Source organism: Nerophis ophidion, linkage group LG08 (genome assembly GCF_033978795.1).
Source record: "Nerophis ophidion isolate RoL-2023_Sa linkage group LG08, RoL_Noph_v1.0, whole genome shotgun sequence".
Lineage (NCBI taxonomy): Eukaryota > Metazoa > Chordata > Actinopteri > Syngnathiformes > Syngnathidae > Nerophis > Nerophis ophidion.
Window position 1 is genome coordinate 64,312,561 of NC_084618.1, and position 16,724 is coordinate 64,329,284.

General features: G+C 43.6%; 1 protein-coding gene across 3 annotated transcripts in view; it reads left to right on the forward strand.

Moving 5' to 3' along the window:
- lrrc4bb (leucine rich repeat containing 4Bb) overlaps positions 1-14,669 on the forward strand; it is a 136,444-nt gene extending 121,775 nt beyond the window's left edge. For 2 of the 3 annotated variants that reach the window (XM_061909339.1, XM_061909340.1), the window contains 2 exons: positions 10,195-10,815; positions 10,901-14,669. In XM_061909339.1, coding sequence (XP_061765323.1) covers positions 10,573-10,815; positions 10,901-12,889 — 2,232 coding nt within the window. In that variant the 5' untranslated portion in view covers positions 10,195-10,572 and the 3' untranslated portion in view covers positions 12,890-14,669. Of the gene's footprint in view, positions 1-6,858; positions 7,354-10,194; positions 10,816-10,900 lie in introns of those variants that run through there. The other variant, XM_061909338.1, reaches the window with a different exon arrangement.
- Positions 14,670-16,724: the final 2,055 nt, after the last annotated feature.

Consider the following 16,724-nt stretch of genomic DNA (forward strand, 5'->3'; position numbering starts at 1 on the left):
TTGCTGGATCATTGTATTGTCGTTGCCACGTCACTCTTGTCGTGCTACCTGTCATGTCGTTTTGTTACAGCTACTACCTGTCGTGCTACATTTTGTCCTGGTCGTCGTAGCGGTAAGCTGTTTCTTTTAGCATTAGTTATTTCCAGTTTTTTTGTTTGCTATCCACTAGCTTCCATGCAAAAGTTCCTTTTTGTTTTCTAGCTTCCAGTGCTACCTCCCTTAGTTTGTTATTCCGCCCACGTGCGTGCTTTTTGTTTGTTCTTGTTTAGTTTTAATTAAATCATGTTTTCATATTCTATGCCTGCCTCCGTCTCTGCATCTTGGGGTTCATCACCAACTAACTGTGACAAACACCAAACCTACCATCAAGCATGGTGGTGGTAGTAACATGCTCTGAGCCTGTTTTGCTGCCAATGGAACTGGTGTTTTACAAAGAGTTAATTGGTCAATGAAAAAGGACCTTCAGGAAAACCTAAAATCATCAGCTCGGATGTCGGGTCTTGGATGCAGTTGGGTGTTCCAACAGGACAATGACCCCAAACACACGTCAAAAGTGGTAAAGGAATGGCTAAATCAGGCTAGAATTAAGGTTTTAGAATGACCTTCCCAAAGTCCTGACTTAAACGTGTGGACTATGCTGAAGAAAGAGGTCAGAAAACCAACACATTTAGCTGAATTGCACTAATTTTGTCAAGAGGAGTGGGCAGAAATTCAAGCAGAAGCTCGCCAGAATTTCACTGCAATAAGGCTACCAAATGCGCCTTGTTGCAGTGAAACTTGCCAAGGGACATGTAACCCAATATTTACATTGCTTTATTACTTTTGACCTAGCAGATTTGGTCACATTTTCAAACTTCATGGATGTTTTTTGTGGCCAACAAGTATGTGCTTCAATCACTCTATTACAAAAAAAAAATAAGAGTTGTAGAAATGATCAGAAACTCAAGACAGCCGTGGCATTATATTCTTTACAAGTGTATGTAAATTTTGACCACGACTGTATAATAAGATATTGAAAAACGGCCCGAATTTACTTTTTGATTTGCGTTTCAGAATTGGAAGTAGGATAAAACATCTATCCATCCATTTTCTACCGCTTATTCCCTTTGGGGTCACGGGGGGCGCTGGTGCCTATCTCAGCTACAGGCGGTGTACACCCTGGACAAGTCGCCACCTCATAAGCAATTTAATTCAACACGTTATTTTTTTATGTCAAAATGTAAACAATGAATACATTTGGGGCTTCACGGTGGCAGAGGGGTTAGTGCGTCTGCCTCACAATACGAAGTTCCTGCAGTCCTGGGTTCAAATCCAGGCTCGGGATCTTTCTGTGTGGAGTTTGCATGTTCTCCCCGTGAATGCGTGGGTTCCCTCCGGGTACTCCGGCTTCCTCCCACTTCCAAAGACATGCACCTGGGGATAGGTTGATTGGCAACACTAAATTGGCCCTAGTGTGTGAATGTGAGTGTGAATGTTGTCTGTCTATCTGTGTTAGCCCTGCGATGAGGTGGCGACTTGTCCAGGGTGTACACTGCCTTCCGCCCGATTGTAGCTGAGATAGGCGCCAGCGCCCCCCGCGACCCCGAAAGGGAATAAGCGGTAGAAAATGGATGGATGGATGGGATAAATACATTTGATAAAAAAAATATGAAGTACACACATCATTTCCAGGCATTCGCTTACCAGCTCTGGCCCCTGGGCCTTGAGTTTGTCTAACACCTGTGTTCTAGAGCAGGGGTCCCCAACCTTTTTTGCACCAGAGACCGGTTTAATGTAGGCATTATTTACATGGACCGGCCTTCCACGTGTGGCAGATAAATATAGCAAATAAGTGCATGAAAAATGAATACATGAAAAAACTCACTATGACGTTGAATTAATGGGAGCCCCTCGCCTTTTCCTTTTGCAAAAAATCTCTGCATAGACTTTTGTTTTTTACTCTTTTTTGCTCGTAGTAAGTTTTTTTGGCTTTAGTATCTGTTGGGTTAGAGGTGACACATCACATTCTAGGACAGGAGCATGGATATATAATCAAGCTAGAAATACTTGCCATAAGTTCCAATAGATTTATGTGGATTTCTATTTCCATTCTAAAAGATATGTACTCATATTTTGTGCAATATTTCATACGTAGATACACTAATGTCAGGTTTTTTTGGTCCAATTTTGCATGCGTAAATACTTGTGTTATTGCTAACTTCTTATATAATAGGACAATGTGCAATAATACCAGCACTTTAACTTTCTAGGCCAAAGGAGCTGTGTATTTTCTTCCTTCAGCATAATTATTATATGCAACAATTAAGCACTTCTCTAAGTACTATGGTCACTTTGGAACTGATCTGCCCTGATCTTAGCTCATCCACCTGCCGTGGACTGCAGATGGAACCAAGCTTTTGGCTACGATTTGGCACCTTTACATTTGATATTTTTGATAATGTGCATTGTCCGTCCATCCATCCATCCATCCATCCATCCATCCATCCATCCATCCATCCATCTTCTTCCACTTATACGAGGTCGGGTCGCGGGGGCAACAGCCTAAGCAGGGAAACCCAGACTTCCCTCTCCCCAGCCACTACGTCTAGCTCTTCCCGGGGGATCCTGAGGCGTTCCCTGGCCAGCCGGGAGACATAGTCTTCCCAACGTGTCCTGGGTCTTCCCCGTGGCCTCCTACCGGTTGGACATGCCCTAAACACCTCCCTAGGGAGGCGTTCGGGTGGCATCCTGACCAGATGCGCGAGCCACATCATCTGGCTCCTCTCGATGTGAAGGAGCAACAGCTTTACTTTGAGTTCCTCCCGGATGGCAGAGCTTCTCACCCTATCTCTAAGGGAGAGGCCCGCCACACGGCGGAGGAAACTAATTTCGGCCGCTTGTACCCTTGATCTTATCCTTTCGGTCATGACCCAAAGCTCTTGACCATAGGTGAGGACGGGAACGTATATCAATCGGTAAATTGAGAGCTTCGCCGTAGCAAAAGATGTAACAAATATAGCAAATGGCGACTTCCCATCAGGAATTTTTTAATAGATCTATGAACAAGGTAATAGGTGTGTCTGTTGGGACTGGCCAAAGTGAAGTAGGAGAAAATTTGGTTGGTTATAAATTATTTAATGTCTCGGGCCTCGGGATCCCCCGGGAAGAGCTAGACGAAGTGGCTGGAGATAGGGAAGTCTGGGCTTCCCTGCTTAGGCTGCTGCCCCCGCGACCCGACCTCGGATAAGCGGAAGATGATGGATGGATGGATGGATGGTCTCGGTGCGGCCCGGTAGCAAATGCGTCACAGACGGCGACGGTCCCCGGACCGGTGTTTGGGAACCACTGTTCTAGAGTACAAATATGTTTATGAAATACCGTATTTCCTTGAGTTGCCGCAGGGCATATAGTATGCGCCTACCTTGAATTACTGACGGGTCAAACTCGCTTCGCGAAATATTTAGCGCATGCTTGGTATTACCGCCTGGTCAAACTCGTGACGTCACGAGTGACACTTTCCCTGTCATCATTTTCAAAATGGAGGAGGCTGATTTCAATACCTGTAATTTGAAATCGCATAAAGGGAAGAAGATTAAGAGCTATTCAGTAGGATTTAAGGTCCAAGCTTACATCACACTCAAATTTTTACTGCATGCCTCTGGTAAGTGCCGGAGTGAGAAGAGGTTTTAAAATAATTTGCGCATGCTGACTTTTACCGCATGCCTTTGGTAAGCGCAGGAGTGAGAAGAGGTTTTAAATTAATTAGCGCCCCGGCGGCAATTCAAGGAAATACGATTGGCAACACTAAATTGGCCCTAGTGTGTGAATGTGAGTGTGAATGTTGTCTGTCTATCTGTGTTGGCCCTGCGATGAGGTGGCGACTTGTCCAGGGTATACTCCGCCTTCCGCTCGATTGTAGCTGAGATAGGCGCCAGCGCCCCCCGCAACCCCAAAAGGGAATAAGCGGTAGGAAATGGATGGATGGACGGTATACTAATTGAAGCAATACAGCAGTGTTTTTCAACCACTAATGTGCCGTGGGAGATTATGTAATTTCACCTAATTGGGTTAAAAATATTTTTTTGCAAACCGGTAATTATAATGCGCAAATGTGCCGTTGTTGAGTATCTGTGCTGTCTAGAGCTCGGCATAGTAACCGGGTAATACTCTTCCATATCAGTAGGTGGCAGCAGGTAGCGACTTGCTTTGTAGTTCATAATATGCAAACGACAGAGTGGAGGCAAAAAGATATCTAACACTTAAAAAGGTGAAGGCCGCTAAGAAAAGGCATTGAAGCTTAGGGATGGCAATGCAAAACAAAACTAAAGTGAACTGGCTGCAAAGTAAACAAAAACAGAATGCTGGACAACAGCAAAGACTTACAGCGTGTGGAGCAGACGGCGTCCACAAAGTACATCCGTACATGACAGTCAACCATGTCGACACAAAGATGGATGAAAACAACTTAAATAGTTTTGATTGCAAAAACAAAGCACGGGCAGGGAATAGCATTCAAGGAAGACATGAAACTGCTACAGGAAAATACCAACAAAAGAGGAAAAGCCACCAAAATAGGAGAGTGAGACAAGAACTAGAACACTACACACAGGAAAACACCAAAAAACTCAAAATAAATCACAGCGTGATGTGTCAGGTGGTGACAGCACACCTACTTTGAAACAATAGCTATATTGATGCATGGTTGGTTACGGTTTAAAGTCATATCCAACAATTGCGAAAAGAACTTATTATTGTCAATATCGGCTTCTGCAGTGGTCCCCAACTTCCGGTCCGGGGACCCCGTTACGCATTTGCTACCAAGCCGCACAAAGACATTAAATAATTTATAAACTATCATGATCCGTTGCCCGGATCATGTTTTTGTTATTTTTCTGTTAGTTTTGGACTTCTTTACTTCCTATTGTTGTGCACTTTTGAGTTTTTTTAGTTACCATGGCTACTTATTATTTTCACCTGCCTCTTATTGGTGTTCGGCAGTGGTCCCCAACCACCGATTGGTACCGGGCCGCAGAAGAATTTTTTATTAATTTAATTTTTTTTTTTTTAATTGTTTATTTTCTTATTATTATTTTCATTTATTAAATCAACATAAAAAAAACACAAGATACACTTACAATTAGTGCACCAACCCAAAAAAACTCCCTTTTTCATGACAAAAACCTCGCCTTTTCATGACAAAGAAGAAGAAGAAAAAAAAGTTTATGTATGATATATTGCACAAAATATGAATACATTACTTTTAGAATGGAAATGTACATTAATCTATTGTAAGTAATGGCAAATATGTCTATAACTTGATTATATATCCATGCTCTTGTCCTTGAATGTGATGTATCACCTATAAACCATTAGATACTAAAGCCAAATAAAAAGCAAAAAATTAGTACAAAACTGAAATCTATGGAGAGATTTTTTGCAAAGGCAAAAGGCCATGCAGGGGCTCCCACTAATTCAACGTTATGGTGAGTTTTTTCATGTATTCATTTTTCATGCACTTATTTGCTATATTTATCTGCCACATGTGGCATTTTTCTACCGCTTGTCCCTTTCATGGGATGGGGAGGATTTCGCTGGAGCCTATCTTAACTGCATTTGGGTGGAAGGCGGGGACCGGGGTACACCCTGGACAAGTCGCCACCTCATCGCAGGGCCAACAGAGACAACATTCACACCCACATTCACACACTAGGGCCAATTTAGTGTTGCCAATCAACCTATCCCCAGCTGCATGTCTTTGGTGGTGGTAGGAACCCGGAGGGAACCTGGCAGGAACCCGCGCAGTCACGTTGAAAACATGCAAACTCCACACAGAAAGATCCCAAGCCCGGGATTGAACTTAGGACATTCTTATTGTGAGTGTGCCACCGTGTTGCCCCCTGAAAATAATGCCTACATTAAACTGGTCCCGGGTGAATAAAAAATAAAAAATGCCAGGGACCCCAGGGCTACCGAGTTAAATTTTTTTTTGTTATGTTTTCTGCTGGTGGTGTGCCTCAGAATTATTTCCAATGAAAAAAAAAAGGTGCCTTGGCTCAGAAAAGGTGGAAAACGCTGTTCTAGAAAGTGGTTCTCAAATGGGGGCACGCATACCCCTGAGGTACTTGAAGGTATGCCAAGGCGTACGTGAGATTTTTAAAAATATTCTAAAAATAGCAACAATCCAAAAACCCTTCATAAATATATTTATTGAATAATACATCAACAAAATATGAATGCACGTTCATAAACTGTGAGAAGAAATGCAACAATGCAATATTCAGTGTTGACAGCTAGATTTTTTGTGGACATGTTCCATAAATATTCATGTTAAAGATTTCTTTTTTGTGAAAACACGTTTAGAATTAAGTTCATGAATCCAGATGGATCTCTATTACAATCCCCAAAGAGGGCACTTTAAGTTGATGATTACTTCTATGTGTAGAAATCTGTATTTATAATTGAATCACTTGTTTATTTTTCAACAAGTTTTTAGTTATTTTTATATCTTTTTTTCCCAAATAGTTCAAGAAAGACCACTACAAATGAGCAATATTTTATACAATTTAACAAATCAGAAACTGATGACATAGTGCTGTATTTTACTTCTTTATCTCTTTTTCTCAATCAAAAATGCTTTGCTCTGATTAGGGGGTACTTGAATTAAAAAAATGTTCACTGGGGGTACATGGCTGAAAAAAGGTTAAGAACCACTGGTCTAGAGTACAACTATGTCTATAATTAAAACAGACTCATTTAAGCAGTACTGCATCCCTCTTGTGTTGATGCTTCTGAGTCACGTGACTGGACTATGTGACAACCATGCACTTTTTTTTTTTTTTTTTTTTTTTAACAAGACAAACCATCCGGATGAAGGGCTCCGATGGCCCCCCATGACTGCAGGTGTAGCCGCGAGAGCTCCATCTTGGCGGCTCCTAGTGAGATTCAGACAGGCGCGACATGCGGAATGTGCGTAAAGACGGGCAAAAAAGACGCTCTTGTGCGCAGCCTGCATGCGCGCCTCCTCCAAGGATGACCAGACGCGCGCATGCAGCCTCGTCCGCTTCAATCCAATGTGATCATACTAACATCTTTGTCTCCTTGTGGCCTTTAAACTGATTCCCAACCCTCTTTTCCTCCTTTTATTCCTTGACGGAGAGTGTGGATTGTGTTCATCTGTAAGCTGCCACCATCGTTTTAGACCCCCGCGTTGCGTTGGCGCTGCGGAATAATCGACAAGAAGAAGAATAATAATAAGAAGAAGAGGGCAGGATATTTTTTTTTTTTTTTGGTTTGTGCGTGTGAAGAAAAAAAAAAAGAGTCGAGCCGATGGGGACGTTGAGGGAAAACATCGACCGTATACGCCGCAACATCGAGGTAAGTGCATGTTATTTGTGCAGGTGTGCGAGGATGAAATGGCCGGCGCAGTGATTGCATTTGATTTGAAAAAAAAAAAAAAAAAGTGCACCTAATGACGACTTTTTGTGCACAGGCTGCAAAGATGCACGGCAGTTTAGGCCGGGTGATTAATTAATAGGCACAGAAGAACCATTTAATAAAGAGCAGATGCATTATGTAAGCATGGTGCCTTAAAAAGAAATGTGCAATTTGTTTCTTCTTCTTCCCCCCTTTTTGGGTGCAGTTGTCATTAAACAGGACTGGGTGCAAGCCATTTTGTAATGCAGCATGTGCAGAATTAGGCCTATTCAGAATTTCAATTGCGTTCCAGGGAAGGTGCGCCGTATAGTGAGCGCAGCTGCATTGATGAATAAGGCCATTCTGTTCCATTGTGGCACATAGGGAGAGAGCATAGGTTCAATTCATACGACGTCTACGATGAGGATATTTGGCGTGAAGCAGCATATTTTTCTTCCCCCCCCCCAACCCCCGCCATCCCTGAAATGCCTACCCCGATTCCCACGTCCTGAATCAATCTAGTGTTGTCATAGTTACAGCCGATGATGTTGGCCCCTGCTACACCTGTGTCGCTTTGTTTTCATGCACCCCATCGTCTCATCGGGGCCTGGGACTTTACACCCCAACCATGGAGGGACACTTCTTTTCTTCTTAGGAGGTGCAAACGAGTCCACCATTTTTGCCTCTTCATAAACCTTAACGACTGTGTTGTGGAAAGGCTTGATACAATCACGGCGTGATTGGTTTGTAGCAATTGGTCAGCAGCTTGCAGCTAATTTGTCTTTTCACGACTGAGCGCTCTCTCAGGCCTGATCGAATAATCAATACTGACATTGTTGCAATCTGCTCTCGACACCAAAGAGCAACAAAGATTAAAAAAAAAAAAAAAAGGAGAGTGAAAGCACTACTTTGAGAATTTGAGCTTCAAGTCAAGTCAAGTCAGCTTTATTTGTCAATTTCTTTACATGTAAAGACATACAAAGGAATCAAAATTTTGTTTCGCACTCTCCCATGCGTAGACAAAAAGAAAAGAAGGCACAACAGTAAAGTGCAACGTGAATATGTCTACCTACTAAAGTGAGAATATATAGAGGGGGGGAATGGAAAAAAATTAAAAACAAAAGGACAATCGTCATGATTTCTCCTCATCACTCTTACCTGGAGAGCCTCTCATGAGATTTAACTCAATATGGTGGAGAGATTGAAGATGGAGAATCAAGGCTTTAAGAGTCTGTAGTGTTTATTACCTTTTATAAGGACTCGAACATGTGTACAGTTGTCTTTTTGCTCAATTGAGGCTGACATACATACAGTAAGTATAGCTGCCTAAGCAACATCTCATGCAAAAAGTGTTTCAAAGCTACATTTCCACCATGCGAAAAGAGGCATTCAGATCTTTAACTGCGTAGCCTTAATCAGTAGGGAATGTGAACAAAAGCTGTGGTCTTTCTTTTTCCTTAAACCTCCTATTCGGATCATATCGCTGTCAAGTGGCGTGAAAAACCCCCCAAAAAGCTATACATGTTGTTATTGACTTTGGGGATGGCTATGGATGACATGTGTGCCCATATGAGGGTGTGAGAAATTATGTGGGATGTGCCGAGCATCTGAAAAAAAGATACGACTATTTTTAGCATGCACACTCCCTCATGAGTTTCCTTAATAGCTTCTTTAAGAGTTCTCAGAGCTATGGTTTTTCGTAAAGACTGATGCTGACCTTGTAGACATTATGATTCACCCCCCCCCCCCCACCCCTCTCCAGTTCTTCGTCCTCTATCTTTTATCCCTGAGGTTCTTCCTCCTGTTTCTCTGCAATTTTCCTCAATATTGAAGATCTATATTGATAATCACATAGGGTCCTTGAGAGCAACAAACTCCCATGAAGACGCAGCTAAACACAAAAATGTGGCACTGGACAGTAAAAAAAAATAAACAAAACAAAAAAAAAACACAAGATGGTGAGTGAGCAGGTTACCACAGCAACCGTGTTTCTAGGAGCCCGCATGCATCGTGGCTGCATAGGAGAGGAGATGCTAAACACGGCCATTGGAGCACCTTTGTTAACGACAGACTATCTCCATTATGTATTCACCGTAAGAAGTTGGCAACCTTTGTGGCATACGAACACATCTGGTCCTAGCCTTTTCTAAATTTAGAGAGTCTGCCGATGCTCGCAGGCAAAAGTGTGCGACACCCTCTCAACCAAGGACGGATTTGGCTCTCAATGCATATCGCTGTTGTTTTTGCTTCACAACGCCTGGTTTCATGTTTGCTTAATTGCGTGTTGCTTATTGCACACGGCTCATGTAGCCAATAATAATCCCCGGATAGCTTAATTGCCGAAGTACCGCATAAGGGTGTCATTTGTCAACTGGTGTTGTTGCTTTTTAATAGGTTGCGTAAATCTCTGCATTAACCTTATGGTTGCATTCTCGTTAAAACCGGAATAATTCTTGTCTCTGAACCGGTTTCCTAGCAAGCTGTTTTCTTCCTCCAAAAAATAGAACGTTGTGGCCATTTTCAGACGATGACCTCGGCGTTAAGTTCAACGTCAAGAAAATGGCAGCTGACTCACCCAATTGTACTACAGGCCACAATTTGAGAGCCACTTCTTTACAACCCAAAGCCTGACCTTGCTTGTCTCCCGCAACAGGACATTGTCATATTTTCATAATTAAATTCCGTCCTGGGCATCCTTGCATGAATGTGTTAGGCTAATATCTCAAAGCTACTGCACTGTGCATTACTTGACCTCCTTTCTTTTCTCCTTTTCTCTCTTCGTCCCCTCCCCTCCCGCCACAGTGAGAAGAAACAAACAGCCTCTGCAGAGAAGAGGAGGCTTCCAGGGGCGACAATCCCCTCCCAAACATCCTTTTTTACACTAATAACTGTCATGGGAGCAAAAAAAAAAAGACATGCTTTCTGAAAATGACATGTAAAAAAGAACAAGGCGCTTGGTAGTCAAAGAAGCATGAGCCAAGTGAAATAAGAATATATTCATGATAGTCTTTTAATATAACATTACACCCTTCTTTCTAAATTATTAAACGGTCTACTTGAAGGAGAAACACAGCAAAAGAGCATTAAATATGAACATGAAGGCAAGCATTTAAATTCTCCGATTTGGAGGTGATTTGTCAGCATCATACAGCAGTCGGGGTGGGTCATGACTCAGTTGCCATGCGTGTTGTCATGGTGACCAGCCCCTGTACCCCTTCCCCCCTCCTCTGGTTGGTCCACCTTTTGTTGTGGTTCCACAACCATGGACCTGAGCTGACAGAGGCAGCACCCCCATGCCCCACCCCCTGTAGTTGCTCCAATCAGGCGAGCCGTGTCATCTGTACAAGGAAGAGTCTAGACCAAGTCCCGGACAGTATTTCGGAGAACACAAGATACCTCAATCTACAAGAGAACACAATTCAGGTGAGCGCAACATCACATTTTAGCCCATCTACCGTATGTTTTGACAGCAGGTGCTACAAACATGCCACTGTGTTTCTGTTTGCAGGTGATAAAGTCTGACACCTTTAAGCACCTGCGGCATTTGGAAATCCTCCAGCTCTCCAAGAACCACATCCGACAGATCGAGGTGGGGGCGTTCAATGGGCTGCCAAACCTCAACACGCTGGAGCTTTTCGACAACCGTCTCACCGTTGTACCGTCACAGGCCTTTGAGTACCTCAGCAAGCTTAGGGAACTATGGCTACGGAACAACCCCATCGAGACACTGCCGGCGTTTGCATTTCACCGCGTTCCCTCTTTACGCCGTCTCGATCTCGGGGAACTCAGGAAACTGGATTTCATCTCAGAGGCGGCTTTCGAAGGTCTGGTCAACTTGCGCTTCTTGAATCTGGGCATGTGCGGCTTAAAGGACATCCCTAACCTCACCCCGCTTGTACGACTAGAGGAGTTGGAGTTGTCCGGGAACCAATTGGGGATTGTCCGGCCCGGATCCTTCCAGGGCCTGGTGTCACTTCGCAAGCTGTGGCTCATGCACTCCAGAGTGTCTGTTATTGAACGCAACGCCTTTGATGACCTAAAGAGCTTGGAGGAGCTCAACCTTTCCCACAATTCCCTTCATTCGCTGCCTCATGACCTCTTCACGCCTTTGCACCAGTTGGAGAGGGTGCATCTCAATCACAACCCGTGGGTGTGCAACTGTGACGTTCTGTGGCTCAGCTGGTGGCTTAAAGAAACGGTTCCTAGCAACACAACATGTTGTGCCCGATGTCACGCACCCCCCGGTCTGAAGGGCAAGTACATCGGCGAACTGGACCAGAGCCATTTCACCTGCTACGCACCGGTCATTGTGGAGCCGCCCACTGACCTCAACGTCACCGAGGGCATGGCGGCAGAGCTGAAATGCCGCACGGGGACATCCATGACCTCTGTGAACTGGTTCACTCCGAACGGCACTCTGATGACCCACGGATCGTACCGCGTGAGGATCTCCGTGCTCCACGACGGTACGCTCAACTTCACCAACGTGACTGTGCAGGACACGGGCCAGTACACATGCATGGTGACCAACTCCGCTGGCAACACCACCGCCACTGCCGTGCTCAACGTATCCGCTTCAGACCCCAGCAACAGCTACAGCTATTTTACCACCGTCACAGTGGAGACAGTCGAGACAGTGGGAGGAGGGGATGATAAGAACTCAGCAATGCAGTACATTAACGAGACCTTCATAGATTTCCCTAATCCTACTGTTGAAAGAGGTTTAGATGGCGTCACTATATCCCCTTCTCTCTCTTCCCTGTCCTCATTGTCCCCACGAGCGAACAGAGCCACTGAAAATGCAGTGACTGTATCCATCATCGATGTAACTAACATTCCGGGCCTGGATGATGTAATGAAAACCACCAAGATCATCATTGGCTGCTTCGTGGCCATTACTTTTATGGCAGCTGTAATGTTGGTGGTCTTCTATAAGCTCCGCAAGCAACACCAGCTGCACAAGCACCATGGCCCAGCCAGAGCCATCGAGATCGTCAATGTGGAGGATGAGATTGGAGCCGGAGCCGGAAGCGGCATTTCAGGCGGGTCTACAATGAATACAGGCAGTGGCGGAGAAGGAACCCTAAGGATACATCATCCTGAAATAGTTAACCTTCCCAATATTGGACGTTCGGACACTCTGAACCATTACTATAAGACCCATCATTACAACAATAATGTGATGGGGCTTAGTATTGGTAGCGAAGGAATGGGACCCGGAGGGATGCTTGGTAACAAAAACCACCAAGGCCAGGAAATCCCCATCTCCTGCACCCCTGTCCCCATCTCCACATCCAACCTCCTCACATCTTCAGGAAATAGCACCAATATCAACCCAAGCTCTATGTCCCCGCCTCTGCCCATGTCTCTCCCAATGCCCACCATGGGCCTACACGGATCGATTAAAGGTTTCATGGGCCAGAATCAGAACCCCCAAATGGAGCCTCTTCTCTTCAAGGGGAACTCAAAGGAAAATGTCCAGGAGACTCAGATCTAAAAGCGCGAGAATGGCGCTAAAGGGACAGAGAGAGAATTCATGTTGGGTTTATGCTGGGAATGATTAGACACTAGAGTGCATTGACTTTGACACCAGGAGACAGGATAGACGTGACACGGCAACACACAAACGCAGAGACTCGTCCGTGGTGGCGTACTGAGCCAAGGATTACCACAGTGGTTTACTTGTGTTTGTAGTAACGCTCATGGCCAAGGAGATCAAGGAATGGACATTGCTACAATGTAAATCTGTGCCAAAGCAAATGTTTTTTTGCATTCTCTCCAAACCGTGTTGTCATTGGAGAAAAACAACAAGTCTTTGGGAGTAATCGGTCCTCGAATCACTGTTGGCCGGCAGAGATGGAAGACACGCACACTAGTACTTAACATGCAGAAGATGGCTGAGATTATGGGACGAAATCCCAGGGACATTTTTCTTGACGAAAAGAAGGCGCGCTAAAGTGACTCAATAGACTCCCTCAAGGTGACAATAATCTAGGCATAAATAGATGGACAAAAAGGTACAGTGCAGTACAAACTACTGTGAAAAATCCACAAATTATATAAATATATTTTCATTTAAATATGTATCATTGCAGACTCCGACGCAGAGATATTTTGGGGTGGATGTACATGCCGGTAGAGTTTGTTTCTATGTGACCTAAGACGGGCGGCGACTGGGGGAGGTTGGTTATGGTACATGTTTTCAGTTTGGCTACTTCTCAGAGAACATAAGGGCTCAATTGCAACACTCATTGTGGATCTTTGAATTGGCTTTGTGACATAAAGTCTATTTAGGTTGTAGTACAGTAAATGCAGATATCTGTTTGACAAACTTCTGTCTGTTGCTTCAGTAGTAATCATTACACATTTTTTTGTGTTTCCGAGGGTGTATTATGTATTTTGTAACAACCAGCTTCTTGGTATTTGAATCGTATCAATTCTGACAATGCCATAACTAATGTTTCACAGACAGGGAGAGGTTAATCCAATGCAAAGACCTGTATGGCGAAAAATAAAGTGTTGACTTATTTGTGTTATTTGAAGCAGATCCGTAGCCAGGAATTTGATATGACCTCCTCGCTCATGGTGACTGTAATCATTGCCATAAACGCCCTCATTATGACGATTCAACATCTCTCTTCAGTCGCATTCGAGAAAGGATCGAACATCCTCCCTAGGACGATTTTAGAATGAATGGAAATGTACAGTATATCAATAATAACAATGTCTGGTTGTATGACAATTGTAAGAACTGCATTTTTACAGTGTAACTTTCATATGTTCGATTGCCATTTGCGCTTCTCGCGTTTCAACTATGTATTTCTTTATTTTTGTTAGTTTGATATAATGTGTACAGTTGTCTAGCCATGTATCATTAAGTGTGAAATAAATGAATCATATATTGGATTGTGGCGGCTCAATACGGCAACACGCGGCGGGAAAACTGTGGAGGAAACCTGTGCTAAACCTGGACTGAAGCGTAGGGCTTGTGGTTCCGCCATTAGTCATAGCGCTAATGAAAAGTGTCACCTGCCCTATTAACATCATGACAGCCTATTCGTCACTCTCCTATACACAGTATTTAAATGTTTTCAACACTAGGTGTATCTTTTTAAAAGCAGGGGCTGCCATTTAGTTTACGTGCAATTTTTAAACACTACTGTAGTCTGGTTAGAATTAGACAGAGCGGGAAGGTAAAATGTTTGTTGCAATTGAGCACAGGCTGGATGTACAGTGGGGCAAAAAAGTATTTAGTCAGCCAACGATTGCGCAAGTTCTCCCAATTAAAATGATGACAGAGGTCTGTAATTTTCATCATAGGTACACTTCAACTGTGAGAGACAGAATGTGAACAACCATTCAAAGCCCTCACTGATGGAAGGAGGTTTTGGCTCAAAATCTCACGATACATGGCTTCATTAATTTTTTCCTTAACACGGATGAATCGTCCTGTCCCCTTAGCAGAAAAACAGCCCCAAAGCATGATGTTTCCACCCCAATGCTTCACGGTAGGTTTGGTGTTCTTTGGATGCAACTCAGTATTGTTCTTCCTCCAAACACGACAAGTTGAGTTTATACCAAAAAGTTTTATTTTGGTTTCATCTGACCACATGACATTCTCCCAATCCTCTGCTGTATCATCCATGTATCCATTTTGGTATAAACTCAACTCGTCGTGTTTGGAGGAAGAAGAATACTGAGTTGCATTCCAAGAACACCATACCTACTGTGAAGCATGGGGTTGGAAACATCATGCTTTGGGGCTTTTTTTCTGCTAAGGGGACAGGACGATTGATCCGTGTTAAGGAAAGAATGAATGGGGCCATGTGTTGTGAGATTTCGAGCCAAAACCTCCTTCCATCAGTGAGAGCTTTGAATGGTTGACCAAATACTTATTTTCCACCATAATTTACTAATAAATTCTTTAAAATTCCTACAATGTGAATTCCTGGATTTTTTTTTTCACATTCTGTCTCTCACAGTTAAAGTGTACCTATGATGAAAACTACAGACCTCTGTCATAATTTTAAGTGGGAGAACGTGCACAATCGGTGGCTGACTAAATACTTTTTTACCCCACTGTATGTGAATGCTGAGAGACCAAGCGTTGGCACTAATGCTATTTTGCGTAATCCCCCTTCCCCCTCCTCATTAACCAATGTTTATTTATTTATTCCAACTTGTTCAAAGAATAAACAGTTGACTTTATTTACACTGCAGGTCAAAGTGGCTCATTCATTGGATTATTTTTAAAGGGACCCGTATCGGATATCGCGATGGTGTTTTGTACCGACTGCTCATGCCGAAACGTGAGTCAACAACAAAACACGGGAAGAAATATTAATGTATATACATTTGAACCAATGCAAACCTCCCACTGATTTAAATGTAGGTACATTATGAAGGTGGTTAATACAACACCATTCGTCACGATTTACCCGACACATGACACGTGACGATTTAGGGAAGGGGGCTATCCGTTTTGGAGGGCAAATGGCAGTAGAGTGGTGCTGAATATATCCAAATGTGTTTTCCAACTTTGCTATGTAGAGTGGTGCCTTCCATTATTTTCATCAGACTGCATGGCAAAAATGATTACGCAACCCCAACCTTCCTTTCAAAAATGGGACCGTATGAATCAGTTCCCTACTGTAAAATTGGGTATCACTCCACTGATGGGTGTCCTTATTTAAGTCACTGTAGTAGTGATTTACCACGGGTGTGTTGTTGTTGTTGTTGTGTTGTTCTGGGTAGACACAGGTGCAGTATGTAAACATCTTGGGAAAACATCAAAATACACCGATTGATGACTAACACACGTGTCTACCCAAACAAGAAATATTTAAATACCGTGGTAAATAAAAATTATTTTGGCATCACACCCTTGTTTTTTTTTTAGATTTAATTGAACCTACTCAGTGGCCTTGTGGTTAGAGTGTCCACCCTGGGATCGGTAGGTTGTGAGTTCAAACCCTGACCGAGTCCTACCAAAGACTATAAAAATGGAACCCATTACCTCCCCGCTTGGCATTCAGCATCAAGGGGTGGGAATTGGGGGGTAAATCACCAAAAATGATTCCCAGGCGTGGCCACCGCTGCTGCCCACTGCTCCCCTCACCTCCCAGGGGGTGAACAAAGGGATGGGTCAAATGCAGAGGACCAATTTCGCCACACCTAGAGTATGTGTGTGTGACAATCATTAGTACCTTAACTGTAACTTTGCTATAATTAGGATTTAATTATGGTTTTGTAGACACAGGTGTGTTTACATAGTCAAAAACATCCACTTGTATTCACCCACCCACGGTGAATACAAATGACAACTACACCCA